This window comes from Oncorhynchus keta, unplaced genomic scaffold (assembly GCF_023373465.1).
Source record: "Oncorhynchus keta strain PuntledgeMale-10-30-2019 unplaced genomic scaffold, Oket_V2 Un_contig_30434_pilon_pilon, whole genome shotgun sequence".
Classification (NCBI taxonomy): domain Eukaryota; kingdom Metazoa; phylum Chordata; class Actinopteri; order Salmoniformes; family Salmonidae; genus Oncorhynchus; species Oncorhynchus keta.
Window position 1 is genome coordinate 33,858 of NW_026287043.1, and position 22,427 is coordinate 56,284.

General features: G+C 44.4%; 1 protein-coding gene and 1 long non-coding RNA gene across 2 annotated transcripts; both read left to right on the forward strand.

The window, feature by feature from the left end:
* Positions 1 to 5,343: 5,343 nt before the first annotated feature.
* Positions 5,344 to 7,328, forward strand: LOC118380116 (macrophage mannose receptor 1-like). Its single transcript, XM_035767111.2, has one exon. The coding sequence runs from the start codon at positions 5,839 to 5,841 to the stop codon at positions 6,601 to 6,603; it is 765 nt and encodes a 254-aa protein (XP_035623004.2). The 5' UTR covers positions 5,344 to 5,838; the 3' UTR covers positions 6,604 to 7,328.
* Positions 7,329 to 7,455: 127 nt separating this feature from the next.
* Positions 7,456 to 11,487, forward strand: LOC127923668 (uncharacterized). Its single transcript, XR_008114988.1, has 9 exons — positions 7,456 to 7,868; positions 7,951 to 8,019; positions 9,577 to 9,869; positions 10,052 to 10,191; positions 10,316 to 10,563; positions 10,812 to 10,935; positions 11,060 to 11,183; positions 11,246 to 11,307; positions 11,370 to 11,487. It is a non-coding gene; the product is annotated as an uncharacterized LOC127923668 (long non-coding RNA).
* Positions 11,488 to 22,427: the final 10,940 nt, after the last annotated feature.

Here is a 22,427-nt window from a genome sequence, read left to right on the forward strand (position 1 = left end):
ACGCGTATGGTTAAAAGTGTGGTTACGGTTAGGTATATAATCGCATTTTAATTATATATATTTTAGAAACAGGCGGGGTTTATGACTGTGTGGCTGTGGTAACTAGTGACGAGCCCAAGTCAGCTGACTCCTGATTCCCGGAAGAACTCAAGGGGGCGTATTTGTTCAAAATGGCAAAACTTTATCAACAATGTAGAACACACCACTGCTAGAATCAACCCGATTTTTCTAAACAACAACCGTTGCTACGTGAGGCCTATTTGATCGATTAGAAGTTTCGTAATGGTTAGGTTGTTATGAATGTACTGTACTGAAACACTCGGGAGCAGGTCTCGAACCGTTGACCTTCTCGCCAGAAGTCCAGCGCGCTATTTACTGTGCCGCAAAAGCATGCTCGACCGGCAGAGTCGATATCCGCGCTTATAAACCCAGGGTCTTTACAGTACTAACATAAGTGGACGTGGCATTTCGGCAACTTTGTAAAAATCTAGTTGTGCTTGTTTTCTTAAGATACTGATAGAGGACTAACCCGTTTTAGCATGGATATTGCTGGAGCCATTGAAATATTGAACTGGGTGGGGATGGGCAGTACCATTAAGGCTATCACATATGCCATGTCTACCCCTAACTTCCTTCATACTGGACACAGACAAACAAATGGTATCCACGAGTTAATCTGACTCCGGGGAAGTAGATAAAGAGCCTCATTGCCAACATTCCAAATGTATCGCTTTAAACTGCACAGCCAGTAATACACGCATGTCCCCGCTCATACATAAAACACCCTCTATTAAGGTTGCGACGACATCGGTTTCCTCCTTAAATAGCTTTAATGCCATACGATTGGAAAAAAATGGGGAAAATATACAAGAAGTAGAGCGGCAGGTAGCCTAGTGGTTAAAGGTACAACTCTGTCGTTCTGCCCCTGAACAAGGCAGTTAACCCACTGTTCCTAGGCCGTCATTGTAAATAAGAATTTGTTCTTAACTGACTTGCTTAGTTAAATAAAGGTTAAATATATCTATATATTTTTTAAATACAAAAATAGAGAGAAGTAGGGAACTTTATTTTGCCCAGTTGGATGTGGAAGTTGGATCTCTTTCAGTTGTAAAAAAACAAAAGTTGCTTCCACTTCCCCCGGAAGATCAATCGACCTTATGATTTCCTGTTTGCAGTTTTTCAAAACTACCAACAAGTGCTAAATTATTGTTTTTTTTTTACCCTCTTTTCATGGTTTCCAATTGGTAGTTACATTATTGTCCCATCTCATGGTTTCCAATTGGTAGTTACATTACTTGTCCCGTCTGCTAAATGGCATTAAAAAAATAAAATAAAAATTTTTTTAAAAAAAACTCCCGTACAGACTCGGGAGAGGCGAAGGTCAAGCCACACTGCTTCTTGACACAATGCCCAGCAATGTGTCAGAGGAAACACCATACACCTGGTGGCCATGTCAGTGTACACTGCACCCAGCCCACCACAGGAGTTGCTAGTATGCAATGGGACAAGTACATCCTTGTGGGACAAACCCTCCCTACCTGGACGACACTGGGCCAATTGTGCACTGCCCCATGGGGTCTCCTGGTCGAACCAGGATCTCTAGTAGCACAGCCAGCTGCAACAGAGTCTGGACTCGAACCAGGATCTCTAGTGGCACAGCCAGCACTACGATGCAGTGCCTTAGATCACTGCGCCATGGGTCTCCTGGCCGCTGCCAGCTGAAACAGAGTCTGGACTCGAACCAGGATCTCTAGTAGCACAGCTAGCACTGCGATGCAGTGCCTTAGATCACTGCGCCATGGGTCTCCTGGTCGCTGCCAGCTGCAACAGAGTCTGGACTCGAACCAGGATCTCTAGTAGCACAGCTAGCACTGCGATGCAGTGCCTTAGATCACTGCGCCACTCTGGAGTCCCTTTGGCAGTTACATTTATGGAATTTATACATCTTAAGACTAAAACGCCTGATTTCGGGCACTAGATTCGCTGGACATTACAGATAATATGTTTCCAATACTTATTTTATTGATATCCCACCGTTTAATAAGTCAGAACACCATCAAATACAGGAATATATTATATGTGTGACATTCAACAAAATAAAATGGTGTCTGGGATCTTGGTTGAACAAGAGGGAGTAATCTCTACACCCTGCGCAGTCGGTGCACTGCAGAGCTGCGGGTTTGCATGCCAGCTCCCGTGCTGTCAAAGTGCTGTCTGTAGTGGATTTTATGATTTGTCTATTTGCACATTCCTTTCCAGTAGGCTAATAATAGCCTAGTAAACTAGACAAGAAAGATTGACAAAAAAGGACATAATCTGCTTATTCCTCCATTTGATTATTGTTGCAACACAACAGCTTTTGAAGCGCACAGAATCCTTAAAGGGATACTTCAGGATTTTAGCGTTATCGCAATGACTGGAAGTCTACTGGTATCTGCTAGCAGTCGTTGCTCTAAAGCTAGTTAGCTTTGGGTAACGAAACCACCTCTAACTTTCCTTCATACTGGACACAGAAAGATAAATATGGTATCCACAAGTTCATCCACGAGTTCATAAAGGGTCTCATTACCAAAATCTCAAAGTATCCCTTTAAGTTCCAACACTGCTAGTATATTAATAAATGTCTCATCCACTCCTTCACAACCCGGGTGCCTGCTGTGCTGTCTTCTCCATTCATCTTTATTTATGTAACAACATCTTTGGCTTTAGAACAAATTCATGTTAACTTTTTTTAAATAATTGACAAACATAACATAACATGTTATTCTAATAAGAGAATTACAAATTCACTAGTAACAAAGGAAGTTCCTCATCTCCTCACAGTCCCTGGTTCCCCAATGCTCTCCCTCTCTGGCCAGGGTCCCACAGCAGAGGTGTTGGATGGGGCAGCCTGAGCCAACCTCCTCCCAGTCCAGGCCTGGTTCTCCAGGTGTCCCCGTTCACCCACAGACAGAAACCACTGAAAAAGCGTCCACACATGGTCCGTCTGGGCCCCTTTTGAATCCCTCATTCTCTGGACGAGGAGCTGCTCATTCTCAGACAGCAGGCTGGTGAGGTCAGTGTAATGCTTCCTGCAGTGATCCAGAGCCTCTTCCCACGTCTTGTTCATCTGTACCTGGATCACATTCAGATCAAAGTACAAGAAAGGGTTTCTCAGCCAATCAGCCACCAACATCCGGCTTCTTTACCTGCGGGATCGTCTGAAACCAGCCACCCACACAGCTGATGAAACTGAGGAGTATTTCTGTCTATAATAAAGCCCTTTTGTGGGGGAAAACTCATTCTGATTGGCTGTGCCTTGATCCCCAGTGGGTGGGCCAGTCTTCCAAGTGAGTGGGCCTATGCCCTCCCAGACCTACCCATTGCTGCACCCCTGCCCAGTCAGGTGAAATCCATAGATTAGGGCCTTATTAATTAATTGAAATTGACTGATTTCCTTATATGAACTGTAACTCAGTAAAATCGTTGAAATTGTTGCATGTTGCGTTTATATTTTTGTTCAGCATAGATGATTCGAGACAATGTCTTAAGTAGTTTAACATGTTATTACTCCTCGTGAAAGTAACAAACTGACACGTTTTCATTTTCATCAAGGGTCACTTCCCTTCCCTCTACATTTCTTTGTTTAGGTAAATCTCCTCTCTGCATCTCAGTCAAATGTTTTTCAGCCATGTAAAAAACCCTTCAGACCTTTTCAGCCAAGCCTGGGTTGGGCAGCAGCACAGCAGGGAAGATGTCCCCAAGTTAATTCCCCAAGGTCATGGATCATCGTCTTTATTCACTCTTCAGGCCTGTTGTCCTATTGTGTTTACTTGATCTGTCAGTGATGTAATCTCAGCGAATGATGAAACGTGCCTTTTTCAGGACCCTGTCTTTCAAAGAGAATTCGTAAAAATCCAAAAAACTTCACAGATCTTCATTGTAAAGGGTTTAAACACGGTTACCCATGTTTGTTTAATGAACCTTAAACAATGAATGAACATGCACCTGTGGAAAGGTCGTTAAGACAGTAATAGCTTCCAGACAGTAGGCAATTAAGGTCACAGTTATGAAAACTTAGGACACGAAAGAGGCCTTTCTACTGACCCTGAAAACACCAAAAGAGAGATGCCCAGGGTCCCTGCTCATCTGCGTGAACATGCCTTAGACATGCTGCAAGGAGGCATGAGGACTACAGAAGTGGCCAGGGCAACAAATTGCAATGTTCGTACTGTGAGACGCCGAAGACATCGCTACAGGGAGACAGGATGGACATCTGATTGTCCTCGCAGTGGCAGACCACATGTCACAACGCATGTTGATTGTAAAGAAATGCCATCCTCCTCTCTTTCATGTTGCTGAAATGGTCTATCACTCTGTCAGACAATACACGTTTTTAGTTTTTGTTGTCCTAGGCTACCTGGCTAAAATGCATCTAACTACATATTGAACTTTCATCTTCTCAGGCCAGTATGGATAATTAAGTAAAACCACATGTCTAAATCCTTATCTCCGTCCATGGAAGGGACCATTTTATTAGCTAGCTAGCCACCGGAGTACAACAACACAACGGGATGCAACAAAATATATATATTTCAATGATGTTTGGCTTGAAGTGATGTGATTGGTCTGGCACTTTGTTTTGGTGTGCCAGGACCATTCACAGTTGAGCTCACTCAGTTTAGCTCAACACTGATTGACTGTTATTGCATTATTTTTTTTTTATCAAGGGAGGCCAAATGCTCACTGGCTTCCCTTGCATTCAATGCTCCAACAATATTATCCTATTTTGGACCACTCGCTCGGAAGCTTTCTATGATGAGATACATAGTCTCTTGCAAATTGAAGAAAAATTATGAAACAGAGAGAGATGAAAGATATATTATTTTATGTTTTTGTATTTTTTCATGGAAATGTTTTCCCTTTGGGATCCATGAAAACTCACCACTGTTAAAGAAAGCCTCTCTGATTGGTGGGCTGGGTGTATAAGTGAGCTGAGGAAGTCTCTCTGATTGGTGGGCTGCGTGTGCGGGTGAGCTCAAACCAAACAATACAGTCACTCTGATCCATGACCTGGGGGATTTAACTGGGGACCATCCTCTCTGTTCTTCTGCTGCCCAACCCAGACACAAACCTAGACCAGACCCACCCAGACCTGCCCAACCCAGCCCAGCCCAGACCTACCTAGAGCAACCCAGGGTCTTTGCATGGCTGGAAACATTTGACTGAGAGGCAGTGAGGAGATTTACCTAATGAAGGACTGTAGAGGGAAGTGACCTAGAGAGAGAGAGAGAGAGAAAGAAAGAGAACGGGGGGGGGGCATGCTAGTTTTGCATCGTGCCCATTGGGCCATTCTATTGGGGGAACACCTAATGATGGAAATCAAATGAGCCTTCCAGCCAGTAAGAGAGTGAGGGAGAGAAAGAGACAGAGTGAGTGAGAAGGGGGAGAAAGTGAATGGTTGAGTGAATAAGTGATAGTGAGACATAGAGAAAATGGGTTTTGGATGAATTATTGAGTGAATTATTGAGTGAGTGAGCGAGTGAGCGAGTGAGCGAGTGAGTGAGTGAGTGAGTGAGTGAGTGAGTGAGTGAGTGAGAGAGAAAGAGAGAGAGAGAGAGAAAGAGAGAGACAGAGACAGAGAAAGAGAAAGAGAGTGGCAGCAGAAGGGCCAGTGTTTACAGGTGAGTTAGGGAAGTGTTCTCATTGGTGGGTTGGGTGTACAGGTGAGTTAATGAAGCCTCTCTGATTGGTTTGCTTTGTGTGAAGAGGTGAGCTAAGGAAGCGCCTGGTAGTTGGTGATCATAAGAGCAGCAGCAGGGTCAACTCCACTCCACACTGACTGAGTACTGGGACATCATGCAGAGGAAGAGCATCTCCACTGGGCTCCTCATCACTGCTCTGTTTGCAGTAGTCTCTGCTCTTACCAAACAGTTCTACTATGTGGATAAACAGCTGACCTGGCAAGAAGCTCAGCAGTACTGCAGAGAGAAATACATTGACCTGGCCTTCATCACCGACCAGGAGGAAGCAGAGCTGTTGTCCAACGTCTTAACTTCTGAATTCAACTGGATTGGTTTGACTTGGATCGGTCTGTACAGAGATACCAATGACTCAACAGAGTGGAAGTGGTCTGGAGGGTGGAACTCAACATTCAGGTTCTGGAGTAAAGACCTGCCAAACCATCTTGTTGTCAACCAGGACTGTGTCGGTGTGAGAAAGGGTGAGATGGCTGACAGCTTGTGCAAACAAATAAACCCTTTCTGGTGCTTTGATCTGAACGTGGTCCTGGTACAGGAGAACAAGACGTGGGAAGAGGCGCTGGATCACTGCAGGATGCAATACACTGACCTCACCAGCCTGCTGTCTGAGAATGAGCAGCTCGTCGTCCAGAGAATTATGAATTCAAAGGGGGCCCAGACGGACCATGTGTGGACCGGTCTACGCTTTTTCAGTGGTTTCTGGTTGTGGGTGAATGGAGACCCCCTGGAGTACGAGGCCTGGACCGGGGGGAGGCTGCCCCACTGCCCCGCCCAACACCTCCGCTGTGGGACCCTGGCCAGAGAGGGAGAGCTTTGGGGAATCAGGGACTGTGAGGAGATGAGGAACTTCCTCTGTTACTAGTGATTTGGTCATTCACTATCATTGATAAGTAAAATGATTATGACGGAATAGGATAGCAAGCTTTTACCGTTAATTAAATAACATATTGTTTTAAATAAATTGTCAAGTTTATTTAAAATGTCATCTTTATTTCCAATTTAAATAATAAAGTTGAAAGTGTTTATTAGAATCTCTTTTAACACATCATAACAATCTTCCTAAAACTAAACATACCAAGCAGGGTTGGGGCCAATTCAAATTGGACTCAATTCAGGAAGTGATTAGATTTTTTTATATTTTTTTATACTAAAATTGAAAAACGTTTTAAATTAATATATTTCATTTTTCATTGAATTGAAAAGTCATTGAAAATACATATTGAATACGAATTTCAGTTTTTTTTTAATTAACAGACTTGAATTTGAATTTACCCGACCCTGATACTAGCATACAAACGCTGTCAGTGGTGGATATGAAATGCTTGAGAGAAAAGGCATGTTGATTACTACTCCTTCATGGATTTATTGGTGAGAAACAAGGAGTGGTGTGAAATTCATATTTTAACAAACTACATATTTAGAGGTCTCATTTTGCCTGTGTTGTGATGTTATCGTCTATATAATCAAATATTTAACTCATGTATCTGCTGTTCATAATCTGTGTGTTTTTGTAGAGTTTCCACAATATTATCTTGCTTTGGAAGCTACAGTATGTATGTATGTATGTATGTATGTATGTATGTATGTATGTATGTATGTATGTATGTATGTATGTATGTATGTATGTATGTATGTATGTATGTATGTATGTATGTATGTATGTATGTATGTATGTATGTATGTATGTATGTATGTATGTATGTAATAAAACAGAAAGGGAAACCAAAGTACTTATTCTCATGGGTTTTTCTGACCAAAACAATGTGTTGTGTTTACTGTTGCTGACTGAACTAATAATTCTACACAGTTTTAGAGACACAAGGAGGGTAGATGGTACCGCGGGTCTGTCATCAGGCTATTGGATGTGTGAGATAATCAGAAGCATTATTTCCTGTGCTTGGGTCTTCCTCACTGGTTATTTGGACGAATCAGGATTGGGCAAAGGCGGTGCTTAAACTGGGGGTGGGGATTTCTAGCCCATGTGTGATAAATACAGGTGAAATTATCCGAAGGGGAGGGGCTTTGCCTTACAGTTTCCATTTGCGAGGGTGGAGACTTCTCAATCCGGAAATCTACATTTCTAACACGTTTGTTCCCAGAATTGAATCGACCATCTGACCCAACTAGGTAAGATTTTAGTTCTGGCTGAACCGAGATGAAGGTTAAGGTAAAGTAATGGTGGGTTGTAATGCTCTCCTCCCACCCCTAGATGTCCCTGGTGGTAATGGTGCCGTACTACATGTCTGCTGTCTTTCGTGCTCCAACCCAACGACGATAAGTATTTATATACTCCTGCTATCAGTCACTTTACTACAGCCCTTTTCCGCAGACATATAGACACACACACACACACACACACACACACACACACACACACACACACACACACACACACACACACACACACACACACACACACACACACACACACACACACCTCATGCTGCTGCCATATTAATATTAATTAATCCTGCAACCAGTCACTTTCTCCTAATCCCTGTCTACATGTACATATCTACCTCAATACTCCAGTATCCCTGTCTACATGTACATATCTACCTCAATACTCCAGTATCCCTGTCTACATGTACATATCTACCTCAATACTCCAGTATCCCTGTCTACATGTACATATCTACCTCAATACTCCAGTATCCCTGTCTACATGTACATATCTACCTCAATACTCCAGTATCCCTGTCTACTACATGTACATATCTACCTCAATACTCCAGTATCCCTGTCTACATGTACATATCTACCTCAATACTCCAGTATCCCTGTCTACATGTACATATCTACCTCAATACTCCAGTATCCCTGTCTACATGTACATATCTACCTCAATACTCCAGTATCCCTGTCTACATGTACATATCTACCTCAATACTCCAGTATCCCTGTCTACATGTACATATCTACCTCAATACTCCAGTATCCCTGTCTACATGTACATATCTACCTCAACCTGTAAATCTACTGTACAATGTGTGCATCCCTGTGCTACACTTGTACCCTGACCCTGTATATAGGGTTCCTCTGTTTTGTTATTGAATACTGCTGTTGGGGGCCAGGGTAACAAGGTTAGGGCCAAGCTCCAGGGTAGGTCCCTGTCTGCATGTACACAGGGTTAGGGCCAGATCCAGGGTAACGGTAAGGGTTAGGGCCAGGGTAACAGTAAGGGTTAGGGCCAGAGCCAGGGTAACGGTAAGGGTTAGGGCCAGAGCCAGGGTAAGGGTAGGGTTAGGCCAGTAACGGTAAGGGTTAGGGCCAGAGCCAGGGTAAGGGTTAGGGCCAGAGCCAGGGGTAAGGGTTAGGGCCAGAGCCAGGGTAACGGTAAGGGTTAGGGCCAGAGCCAGGGTATCCCGGTTAGGGCCAGGGTAACAGGGAGCCAGGGTAACGGGGTTAGGGCCAGAGCCAGGGTAACGGTTAGGGCCAGGGTAACGGTAAGGGTTAGGGCCAGATCCAGGGTAACGGTAAGGGTTAGGGCCAGAGCCAGGGTAACGGTCAGGGTAACGGTAAGGGTTAGGGCCAGAGCCAGGGTAACGGTTGGGGCCAGAGCCAGGGTTAGGATTAGGTTAATCTTGTTTCTAGATACTTCTGCCCAAATGTGCCAAGAGTCTGGTGTACCAACAGGTCAGACAACACAGGAAGACCTGGAAAAGCACATAGTCATTGGCTTAATAGGCTAAATCAACCAACTACTCATCTCACACAACACCTTCCCCTTAACCTAATTTAGCAGATATGAAAGAAACGGCCGAGTGGAGTTCCCACATCCAGTTTTTTCAGTTTCACACTGTGTTGTGTTTTAATGCTCTCCTTCCACCACTAGATGTCTCTGGTGGACCTGAGATAAAGGGTCAGGTATATGACCTGAGACAGAGTTTGGGTTAGCGGGTGATGATAACGTGTGCTGTGTTGTGTGTTGTAATGCTCTCCTCTCACCACGAGATGTCTCTGGTGGACCTGAGATAAAGGGTCAGGTATATGACCTGAGACAGTGGACCTGTGAAGGAAGCTCGTGGAAGCAGCCAAGTTCTCACCAGGGTCCCTATTCATAAAACTAGCATCCCAAATGGCACCCTATTCCCTATTTAGTCCACTACATTGGACCAGGACCATTCGGTACGCAGCAAAGCATCTCAGATTAGAAGTGCTGATCTTGGATCAGTTTGACCATTTAATTATTATTGAGATTACATGGACAAGCGGGTTGGGTTACTGGACAAACTTTTACATTTGGATGATTAACTGACTGATTGATTGTCTGACTGACTGAGATCTCTCTACTCTACCTGTGAGTGTAGCTGGGGACCTGTCTGCCCAGTACGATCAGTACTCCCCAACGGAGGTTCTACTGAGGCCAGGGGTCAGCCATGATGCCCGGACCAAGGTGGACCACACCCCCCTCCACAGGGCTGCTCCAGCAGGGACAGGCATCGTAGAGGTCCTGCTCAAGGTACAGCCTCCCTCTACATGGCTGCTCCAGCAGGGACAGGCATCGTAGAGGTCCTGCTCCAGGTACAGCCTCCCTCTACATGGCTGCTCCAGCAGGGACAGGCATCGTAGAGGTCCTGCTCCAGGTACAGCCTCCCTCTACATGGCTGCTCCAGCAGGGACAGGCATCGTAGAGGTCCTGCTCCAGGTACAGCCTCCCTCCACAGGGCTGCTCCAGCAGGGACAGGCATCGTAGAGGTCCTGCTCCAGGTACAGCCTCCCTCTACATGGCTGCTCCAGCAGGGACAGGCATCGTAGAGGTCCTGCTCCAGGTACAGCCTCCCTCCACAGGGCTGCTCCAGCAGGGACAGGCATCGTAGAGGTCCTGCTCCAGGTACAGCCTCCCTCTACATGGCTGCTCCAGCAGGGACAGGCATCGTAGAGGTCCTGCTCCAGGTACAGCCTCCCTCTACATGGCTGCTCCAGCAGGGACAGGCATCGTAGAGGTCCTGCTCCAGGTACAGCCTCCCTCTACATGGCTGCTCCAGCAGGGACAGGCATCGTAAAGGTCCTGCTCCAGGTACAGCCTCCCTCTACATGGCTGCTCCAGCAGGGACAGGCATCGTAGAGGTCCTGCTCCAGGTACAGCCTCCCTCTACATGGCTGCTCCAGCAGGGACAGGCATCGTAGAGGTCCTGCTCCAGGTACAGCCTCCCTCCACAGGGCTGCTCCAGCAGGGACAGGCATCGTAGAGGTCCTGCTCAAGGTACAGCCTCCCTCTACATGGCTGCTCCAGCAGGGACAGGCATCGTAGAGGTCCTGCTCCAGGTACAGCCTCCCTCTACATGGCTGCTCCAGCAGGGACAGGCATCGTAGAGGTCCTGCTCCAGGTACAGCCTCCCTCTACATGGCTGCTCCAGCAGGGACAGGCATCGTAGAGGTCCTGCTCCAGGTACAGCCTCCCTCCACAGGGCTGCTCCAGCAGGGACAGGCATCGTAGAGGTCCTGCTCCAGGTACAGCCTCCCTCTACATGACTGCTCCAGCAGGGACAGGCATCGTAGAGGTCCTGCTCCAGGTACAGCCTCCCTCTACATGGCTGCTCCAGCAGGGACAGGCATCGTAGAGGTCCTGCTCCAGGTACAGCCTCCCTCCACAGGGCTGCTCTAGCAGGGACAGGCATCGTAGAGGTCCTGCTCCAGGTACAGCCTCCCTCCACAGGGCTGCTCCAGCAGGGACAGGCATCGTAGAGGTCCTGCTCCAGTTACAGCCTCCCTCTACATGGCTGCTCCAGCAGGGACAGGCATCGTAGAGGTCCTGCTCCCCCCCTCAAACTTTTAAAAGACCCTTACCCCTCCAAACATTCAACTTCCAGCTGCGTAGCCCCTCTAGCATCAGGGTCAGCGCACTCTCAAATGTTGTTTTTTTGCCATCATGTTAAGCCTGCCACACACACACTATACGATACATTAATTAAACATAAGAATCACAACTCGGCTCATGGGAATTGACAAAGAGCTCATAGGAGCAGGGCACAAATAATAATAATCAATAATGTTGCTGTTTTTTTAAACCATTTTACATATAAACCCTCATTTGTTCATCGAAAATGTGAATAACTCACCACAGGTTAATAAGGTTGTGCTTGAAAGGAGGCACATAACTCTGCAATGTTGGGTTCTATTGGAGAATCTGTCTTAAATAATTTCACACACAGTCTGTGCCTGTATTTAGTTTCACGCGAGAGAGCAGAGAATCCACTTTCACATAGGTACGTGGTTGCTAAGGGCATCAGTATCTTAACAGCGCGATTTGCCAAAGCAGGATACATCATACAATGATGGAAAGGACTGTGCGTTGTCTCGCACATTGGATATAGTTGCGGAGTGTCTCCTGTAATCATAGACTCAGATCATTCAGGCGGGAAAAAAACAACTCCTAGATAGGCCCGTCGTGTGAGAAACTCGTCATCATGCAAGTTGTCAGACAAGTGTAAATTATGGTCTGTAAAGAAACCTTTAAACTTGTCTCTCAATTCAAAAGAACGTGTCAATACTTTGCCCCTTAATAACCAGCCCACTTCTGTATGTTTTAAAAGTGTTACATGGTCGCTGCCCATATCACTGCATAGTGCAGAAAATACACGAGAGATCAGGGCTTTAACAAAGTTCAGGGCTTTAACAAAGTTAACCAAAACATCTTTCAAGCTGTCAGGCATTTTCCTTGGCAGCAAGAGCCTCTCGCTGGATGCTGCAGTGTACCCAAGAAACTGCTTGCGCACGTTACCACTCCACTATGTCTCCCTGTCATGGCTTTTGCACCATCAGTACAGATACCAACACATCTTGACCACCAAAGTCCATTTGATGTCACAAAGCTGTCCAGTACTTTAAAAATATCCCCTCATGTTGTCCTGGTTTCCAGTGGTTTGCAGAAGAGGATGTTTTCTTTAATTTACCCCATATAAACGGAACGGACTTATACCAGGAGTTGTGTCAGTCTGTTGACTCATCCAGCTGTAACACATAGAATTCACTGGCTTGTATGTGAAGCAGTAATTGTTTCAAAACATCTCCTGCCATGTCACTGATGCGTCGTGAAACAGTGTTGTTTGATGAAGACGTTGTCTGTATAGTTTTTATGGGTCATTTCCCCCAGCATTTTCCCAGCAGCAGGAAGAATGTAGTCCTCCACAATAGTGTAGCGACCCGCACAGACAGCTGTGTGTTATGTGTTAGGCTAGGAGGTGGTTGTGTTGTACTGACCAGTACCCGGTGTTCGCGGGGTCCGACCTGTCAATCAACCTGCTATCTGCCAATCACGGGAATGCCTGGAATGTTCTGATGCCGGGCATCCTGGTGGTTGGCGGAGTGGCGTGGAGGGGGGTTGGGCAGGGGGGTGGAGCATTGGAAGTTAAGACCAGGTTCAGCCTTTGTTCTCTCTCTCTTACGTCTGGGTTTCACAAGAGAAGGTCATGATTGGCTTGTGGGTTATCTGTCATCTATTTGGCATGTGCTACGGCCCAAACAGTAGCCTGTGTAAAGTTGGTGTAATAAACCGTCAATTCGTAAACTCAAGCCTCTGTCTGGACAATTGTTCATTTATGATCCAGTCAGGTCATTACAATAGTATGGGGCTTGCCTGTCCTAGCCACTCGGTAGCTCACCATATAAAACACTTCTAGACCCTTCTTATTAATGGTATCTGTTGCTTTTATACATCTTACTACTACTCAAAAGTAATCTTACTTCTCGCTCAAAAAACTCCTGGGGTTTATTTTTTTTTAAATTGGCACGATTTGTTTCTAAATGTTTGCTCAAGAGTAAAGGTTTCATTGAGTTGTGAGATAGTACTTTTACACATAACACACTGTGTTTCTGAGGAAAGGCACTACTCCCATTATAAGTGAACCCCAAATCAATGTAGTTCTCGTCATATTGGCGCCTCTTCGCTGGTCCAACGTCCCTGTCTGTTGTTCGGTGCTTTCCCGGGTAAAGGGGCAGGAGCTCTTCAGCTGCATCAGATTCACAACTGTCAGTGTCAATGCTAGCTGGGCTAACAACAAATGTAGAATTACTGATGCTAGCTGGGCTAACAACAAATGTAGAATTACTGATGCTAGCTGGGCTAACAACAAATGTAGAATTACTGATGCTAGCTGGGCTAACAACAAATGTAGAATTACTGATGCTAGCTGGGCTAACAACAAATGTAGAATTACTGATGCTAGCTGGGCTAACAACAAATGTAGAATTACTGATGCTCGCATTGGATGTTCTTGTGGAAGCAGAACAAGTTGTTGTCGACAGGTGTAGTAGCAGCAGTACTACCAGTAGAGCTGGTATGTGTCTCTATGGACACAAGCCTTACTTTTTTAAAAACCATTTATACATTTTCAAATAAACGGAATGAGCTGCAGCTACGTTTGGCTACATACGGACCGTTAGGGGAATTCCCGCGAGAGAGTAACGGTTAATGTGATTGGATGTTAATGATTTGACAAGACTACCTGTATTTGACATTGTGTTGTTAGTTCTCTGAACACGAGATGGTTTCATTTGATTTTGGGCAGTGAAACGAGGCTACTCATGGGAGAAAAAGACCTCACCCAAATGCATAGAGCCCCGTTGGAAAATATAAAAGGGACTGTTTGAAAATGTGAAGATTTTTTATTTAAAAAAAAATATGTGAATCACATTTTTATTTGGCATTATGTAACAACATAGTAGCTTATAATGCTCTTAATTAATATATATGTTTAATTTTACATATGAAAAAATGTCAGAAATTATTCACAAAATAAAAACGTTGTTTAATTCATTCATAAAACAACATGATGTTCAAAAATGAATTGATGCTGTTATGAAGAAAGGACTGTGAGATTCACGATTCAGATTCACCTGGATGACTTTGATGTCTGTCTAAAACTCCCGGCTCTGTTCAGACCTCCATTACAGAAGATCAGTGGTCATTCTACCATTACAGCCCCATTCCCCTGTGATCTCCTGCCATCAGCAACAGTCATCCACTGTCATAGGGCCACCGAGCTAATGCCATTAATAACTGCTGTTGCAGGGCCACCGAGCTAATGCTGTTATTAACTACACACTCATCCACTGTCATAGGGAACACGTTCATAATGCCACCCTTTTCCCTATATAGTGCACTACTTTTTAACCAGGACCCATAGGGTAGAATAGTAGAAAGACTGATCTCTAATAGGTCCCTGCGCAAAAGTAGTGTACTTTTTTAGGGAATAGGGTGCCATTTGGGACATGCCCAGGGACTGTAGGGAACAGGGAGCACAGGACAATGGCCCCATTGATCTCTCTGCTCTGCTGTAGCATGTAGCATGGGATCCGCTGACGTCAATGACGAGGCCTGCTGTACAGGGGACATTCTTTCCTGCATAATGAATGTCCCAACCGTCTGGGACAGTAATGCTATATGTTGATGTTGTTGTTAATTGTTTATATTGATAGATGAATGAATGAGTGAGTGAGAAGAGTTCTGCTCCTTCGTTCGAACAATTGATTGATTTATCGAGATCAATTGATCAACTTTGATTAGATTGATCGAGATCAATTTGATGGATCAATAGATTGACTGACATCCCCCCCTCCCCTCCCTGCTATCTCTCTCCTCTGTGTTCCAGCACAGGGCTGATGTGAATACTACAGACATGCTGAAGATCTCTCCGCTGGGCTGTGCAGCACAGGGCTGATGTGAATACTACAGACATGCTGAAGATCTCTCCTCTGTGTGCAGCACAGGGCTGATGTGAATACTACAGACATGCTGAAGATCTCTCCGCTGGGCTGTGCAGCACAGGGCTGATGTGAATACTACAGACATGCTGAAGATCTCTCCGCTGGGCTGTGCAGCACAGCGACAGAGAGGTGGTGGATCTGCTGATCCAGTGAACATCCAGCAAGTTCTGTGAACTCGCCCTCGACAACGTCGACGACCAGCTGGCTGAGATCCTACAGGTTCAGAGTACTGGATGTGTTAACAAAGCGGTGGTGGTCCATTCCATTACAATACCATTACAATTCCATTACAATTCCATTACAATACCATTACAATACCATTACAATACCATTACAATACCATTACAATACCATTACAATTCCATTACAATTCCATTACAATACCATTACAATACCATTACAATTCCATTACAATACCATTACAATACCATTACAATACCATTACAATTCCATTACAATTCCATTACAATACCATTACAATACCATTACAATTCCATTACAATTCCATTACAATACCATTACAATTCCATTACAATACCATTACAATTCCATTACAATACCATTACAATTCCATTACAATTCCATTACAATACCATTACAATACCATTACAATTCCATTACAATTCCATTACAATACCATTACAATTCCATTACAATACCATTACAATACCATTACAATTTCATTACAATTCCATTACAATACCATTACAATTCCATTACAATACCATTACAATTCCATTACAATACCATTACAATTCCATTACAATTCCATTACAATACCATTACAATTCCATTACAATACCATTACAATTCCATTACAATTCCATTACAATTCGTTAAAGGAAGTAAACTGAGGTGCGGCAGGGTAGTCTAGTGGTTAGAGCGTTGGACTAGGGTTCGACGTGTTGGGTAATAGGGTCGACGTATTGGGTTACAGGGTTGATGTGTTGGGTAACAGGGTTCAAATCCCCAAGCTGACAAGGTACAAATCTGTCGTTCTGCCCCTGAACAGGCAGTTAACCCACTGTTCCTAGGCCGTCGTTGAAAATAAGAATTTGTTCTTAACTGACTTGCCTAGTTAAATAAAGGTAAAAAATAAAATATTCAAACTATCTCAATGACGATAATCATTTTCCGGATGGGTGTAGACTTGAGAGAGGCATTTTGTGTTATGACGATGTAAAGTTTATTTATTTTTTAAAGGGGGTATCACTTTGACCTGAAATGATACTTACAGAATGCCCCTTTAATCCATAACCTTCTGAAATATGTCTTCCTGCCTTTTAAATACTAATCTGTACCCTGTTTGCTGTGTATATTTGCACTAATGGATTGGTTTCTGTCCCGTGAGAAATGAACGAGAGGAAGTGTGTATTTCACAGTGTTTAAATGTCAGAGGATGAGAATGATGTGAACAGTGCAGCTGGTGCCTGGGCTTGTGGCAGGGTTATACATATGGACGGTGTCTCAAATGGCACCCTATTCCCTATATAGTGCACTACTTTTGACCAGGGTCAGTAAGGACTCTGGCACCCTATTCCCTATATAGTGCACTACTTTTGACCAGAGCCCATAGGGAATAGGGAGCCATTAGAACGGGCCCATGGTATCCTCAGCCAGTGAAATAGACATGTGTGATTAAGACCTTTGATTCAGTGTTTGGTCTCCATTCTGTAATGTTTCACCTTGTTTGTTTTGAAACCATCATACAACTCAAACATCACAGATGTGAGCGAAACCAAACCAACGTCAATACATTCAGCTAGTCGGACAGGAAACCGACGTCAATACATTCAGCTAGTCAGACAGGAAACCAACGTCAATACATTCAGCTAGTCAGACAGGAAACCAACGTCAATACATTCAGCTAGTCAGACAGGAAACCAACGTCAATACATTCAGCTAGTTAGACAGGAAACCAACGTCAATACATTCAGCTAGTCGGACAGGAAACCAACGTCAATACATTCAGCTAGTCGGACAGGAAACCAACGTCAATACATTCAGCTAGTCAGACAGGAAACCGACGTCAATACATTCAGCTAGTCAGACAGGAAACCAACGTCAATACATTCAGCTAGTCAGACAGGAAACCAACGTCAATACATTCAGCTAGTCAGACAGGAAACCAACGTCAATACATTCAGCTAGTCAGACAGGAAACCAACGTCAATACATTCAGCTAGTCAGACAGGAAACCAACGTCAATACATTCAGCTAGTCAGACAGGAAACCGACGTCAATACATTCAGCTAGTCAGACAGGAAACCAACGTCAATACATTCAGCTAGTCAGACAGGAAACCAACGTCAATACATTCAGCTAGTCAGACAGGAAACCAACGTCAATACATTCAGCTAGTCAGACAGGAAACCAACGTCAATACATTCAGCTAGTCAGACAGGAAACCGACGTCAATACATTCAGCTAGTCAGACAGGAAACCAACGTCAATACATTCAGCTAGTCAGACAGGAAACCAACGTCAATACATTCAGCTAGTCAGACAGGAAACCAACGTCAATACATTCAGCTAGTCAGACAGGAAACCAACGTCAATACATTCAGCTAGTCAGACAGGAAACCAACGTCAATACATTCAGCTAGTCAGACAGGAAACCGACGTCAATACATTCAGCTAGTTAGTCAGGAAACCAACGTCAATACATTCAGTTAGTTAGACAGGAAACCAACGTCAATACATTCAGCTAGTTAGACAGGAAACCAACGTCAATACATTCAGCTAGTCAGACAGGAAACCAACGTCAATACATTCAGCTAGTTAGACAGGAAACCAACGTCAATACATTCAGCTAGTTAGACAGGAAACCAACGTCAATACATTCAGCTAGTCAGACAGGAAACCATCGTCAATACATTCAGCTAGTCAGACAGGAAACCAACGTCAATACATTCAGCTAGTTAGACAGGAAACCAACGTCAATACATTCAGCTAGTCAGACAGGAAACCAACGTCAATACATTCAGCTAGTTAGACAGGAAACCAACGTCAATACATTCAGCTAGTCAGACAGGAAACCAACGTCAATACATTCAGCTAGTCAGACAGGAAACCAACGTCAATACATTCAGCTAGTCGGACAGGAAACCAACGTCAATACATTCAGCTAGTCAGACAGGAAACCAACGTCAATACATTCAGCTAGTCAGACAGGAAACCAACGTCAATACATTCAGCTAGTTAGACAGGAAACCAACGTCAATACATTCAGCTAGTTAGACAGGAAACCAACGTCAATACATTCAGCTAGTTAGACAGGAAACCAACGTCAATACATTCAGCTAGTCAGACAGGAAACCAACGTCAATACATTCAGCTAGTCGGACAGGAAACCAACGTCAATACATTCAGCTAGTTAGACAGGAAACCAACGTCAATACATTCAGCTAGTCAGACAGGAAACCAACGTCAATACATTCAGCTAGTCGGACAGGAAACCAACGTCAATACATTCAGCTAGTCGGACAGGAAACCGACGTCAATACATTCAGCTAGTCAGACAGGAAACCAACGTCAATACATTCAGCTAGTCAGACAGGAAACCGACGTGAATACATTCAGCTAGTTAGACAGGAAACCAACGTCAATACATTCAGCTAGTTAGACAGGAAACCAACGTCAATACATTCAGCTAGTCAGACAGGAAACCGACGTCAATACATTCAGCTAGTCAGACAGGAAACCGACGTCAATACATTCAGCTAGTCAGACAGGAAACCGACGTCAATACATCCAGCTAGTCAGACAGGAAACCAACGTCAATACATTCAGCTAGTCAGACAGGAAACCGACGTCAATACATTCAGCTAGTCAGACAGGAAACCAACGTCAATACATTCAGCTAGTCAGACAGGAAACCGACGTCAATACATTCAGCTAGTTAGACAGGAAACCAACGTCAATACATTCAGCTAGTCAGACAGGAAACCGACGTCAATACATTCAGCTAGTTAGACAGGAAACCAACGTCAATACATTCAGCTAGTTAGACAGGAAATGGAACAATGTACTTTCACAGAATAGGTGTGTGTGTGTGTGTGTGTGTGTGTGTGTGTATGTATCGTGCGCGTGTTTGTGTGTATGTGTGTGTGTGAATGTATCGTGCGCATGTTTGTGTGTGAATGTATCGTGCGCGTGTTTGTGTGTATGTGTGTGTGTGTGTGTGTGTGTGTATGTATCGTGCGCGTGTTTGTGTGTATGTGTGTGTGTGAATGTATCGTGCGCGTGTTTGTGTGTATGTGTGTGTGTGTGTGTGTGTGTGTGTATGTATCGTGCGCGTGTTTGTGTGTATGTGTGTGTGTGAATGTATCGTGCGCGTGTTTGTGTGTATGTGTGTGTGTGTGTGTATGTATCGTGCGCGTGTTTGTGTGTGTGTGTGTGTGTGCGTGTATGTATTGTGCGGCGTGTGTGTGTGTGTATGTGTGTGTGTGAATGTATCGTGCGCGTGTTTGTGTGTATGTGTGTGTGTGTGTGTGTGTGTGTGTGTATGTATCGTGCGCGTGTTTGTGTGTATGTGTGTGTGTGTGAATGTATCGTGCGCGTGTTTGTGTGTGTGTGTGTGTGTGTGTGTGTGTGTGTGTGTATGTATCGTGCGTGTTTGTGTGTGTGTGTGTGTGTGTGCGTGTATGTATCGTGCGTGTGTGTGTGTGTGTATGTATCGTGCGCGTGTTTGTGTGTGTATGTGTGTGTGTGTATCGTGCGCGTGTTTGTGTGTGTGTGTGTGTATGTGTGTGTGTGTGCGTGTATGTGTGTGTGTGTGTATGTATCGTGCGTGTGTGTATGTATCGTGTGTGTATGTATCGTGTGTGTGTGCATCTACAGGGACGTCTGGTGGACCTGATGACTGTTATTATTCCAGTCTGTCATTGACCTCCACATTGTGATCTGAGAACTCCACTTCTTACCAATGTTACACCTGTAAACCATTCTGATGCAGTGGTAACGTCTGTCATTCTCTGTGTTTTATACTGTTTAGTTTGTGGTCCTTCTGTAGCTCAGTTGGTAGAGCATGGCGCTTGTAACGCCAGGGTAGTGGGTTCGATTCCCGGGACCACCCATACGTAGAATGTATGCACACATGACTGTAAGTCGCTTTGGATAAAAGCGTCTGCTAAATGGCATATATAGATTCTTCTTGTTTTAATGTTGGCAATTATTGTTTATTTAAGGTTTGTATTTCCAACTCAGAATGACCTTACGTTATCTTGATGCCTTCTGTGTTGAATCAGAACAATGGATATTTCAGCATGGAATATGTTCTCACAAAAGGTGATGGCGTGGGGCTTTTCGTTGTGTGGCTATCATGCTATTGTAAACATGATCAATGTGAGCTCTGCCCTGAGTCTCTCGCCCACAGACAGACACACGTTGGGAGAAGAGAGGTGGGGCATTCCACCAATTAGGTTTGAGATGTGGAACTATTGATTTCCCCTCATTTTAACATTCTGTCAAAACATAATGTTAAACTGAATAAAAAAACAACGTTTCCCATCTCAAGTGGTGGAATAAAAAAAACGACTATAGTAAGTAACTATTAAGTGCCAAGTAAAGTAACAGGGATCTCAGCCAACATGTAATCTTAAATCAGCCATGAATCACATTTTGACAAGGGAAATGGAAGCTTGTTGTTGTGTGGAACAGGGAGGGGCAATTGAATGCAAGCTTCACCAAAAGAAATGACAATAATTGTTAAAACATTTCTAGCCTGTCTAGTTATGGGTAACAGAGTTGACGTGTTGGGTTACAGAGTTGACGTGTTGGGTAACAGAGTTGACGTGTTGTGTAACAGAGTTGACGTGTTGGGTAACAGAGTTGACGTGTTGGGTAACAGAGTTGACGTGTTGGGTAACAGAGTTGACGTGTTGGGTAACAGAGTTGACGTGTTGGGTAACAGAGTTGACGTGTTGGGTAACAGAGTTGACGTGTTGGGTAACAGAGTTGACGTGTTGGGTTACAGAGTTGACGTGTTGGGTAACAGAGTTGACGCGTTGTGTTGGGTAACAGAGTTGACGTTTTGGGTAACAGAGTTGACGTGTTGGGTAACAGAGTTGACGTGTTGGGTAACAGAGTTGACGTGTTGGGTTACAGAGTTGACGTGTTGGGTAACAGAGTTGACGTGTTGGGTAACAGGGTTGACGTGTTGGGTAACAGAGTCGACGTGTTGGGTAACTTAGTTGACGTGTTGGGTAACAGAGTTGACGTGTTGGGTAACAGGGTTGACGTGTTGGGTAACAGAGTCGACGTGTTGGGTAACAGAGTTGACGTGTTGGGTTACAGAGTTGACGTGTTGGGTAACAGAGTTGACGTGTTGGGTAACAGGGTCGACGTGTTGGGTAACAGGGTTTGACATGTTGGGTAACTTTACCTTAAAATGAGGGACCGTTTTTTTTCTTTCTTAAAGTGAATCACAAATCACATTAAATAAATAATAGTCTTCAGAAATGACTGTCAAATCGGCACATTAACTAGGGCTTTACTATGATGGTGACAACTTTGAGAAATGTTGGAGTTAGGTTTTGAAAATCTTCATGGAAGTCACAGCCCACTGGGTTCAGAACCTCATTTCAATGTGTATAACTGGGAGTCACAGCCCACTGGGTTCAGAACCTCATTTCAATGTGTATAACTGGGAGTCACAGCCCACTGGGTTCAGAACCTCATTTCAATGTGGATAACTGGGAGTCACAGCCCACTGGGTACAGAACCTCATTTCAATGTGTATAACTGGGAGTCACATCCCACTGGGTTCAGAACCTCATTTCAATGTGGATAACTGGGAGTCACAGCCCACTGGGTACAGAACCTCATTTCAATGTGGATAACTGGGAGTCACAGCCCACTGGGTTCAGAACCTCATTTCAATGTGGATAACTGGGAGTCACATCCCACTGGGTACAGAACCTCATTTCAATGTGGATAACTGGGAGTCACAGCCCACTGGGTACAGAACCTCATTTC

Bases quoted from the DNA above. Each gene is read 5' to 3' on its own strand.
- LOC118380116 (XM_035767111.2), top strand. From the start codon at position 5,839: ATGCAGAGGAAGAGCATCTCCACTGGGCTCCTCATCACTGCTCTGTTT.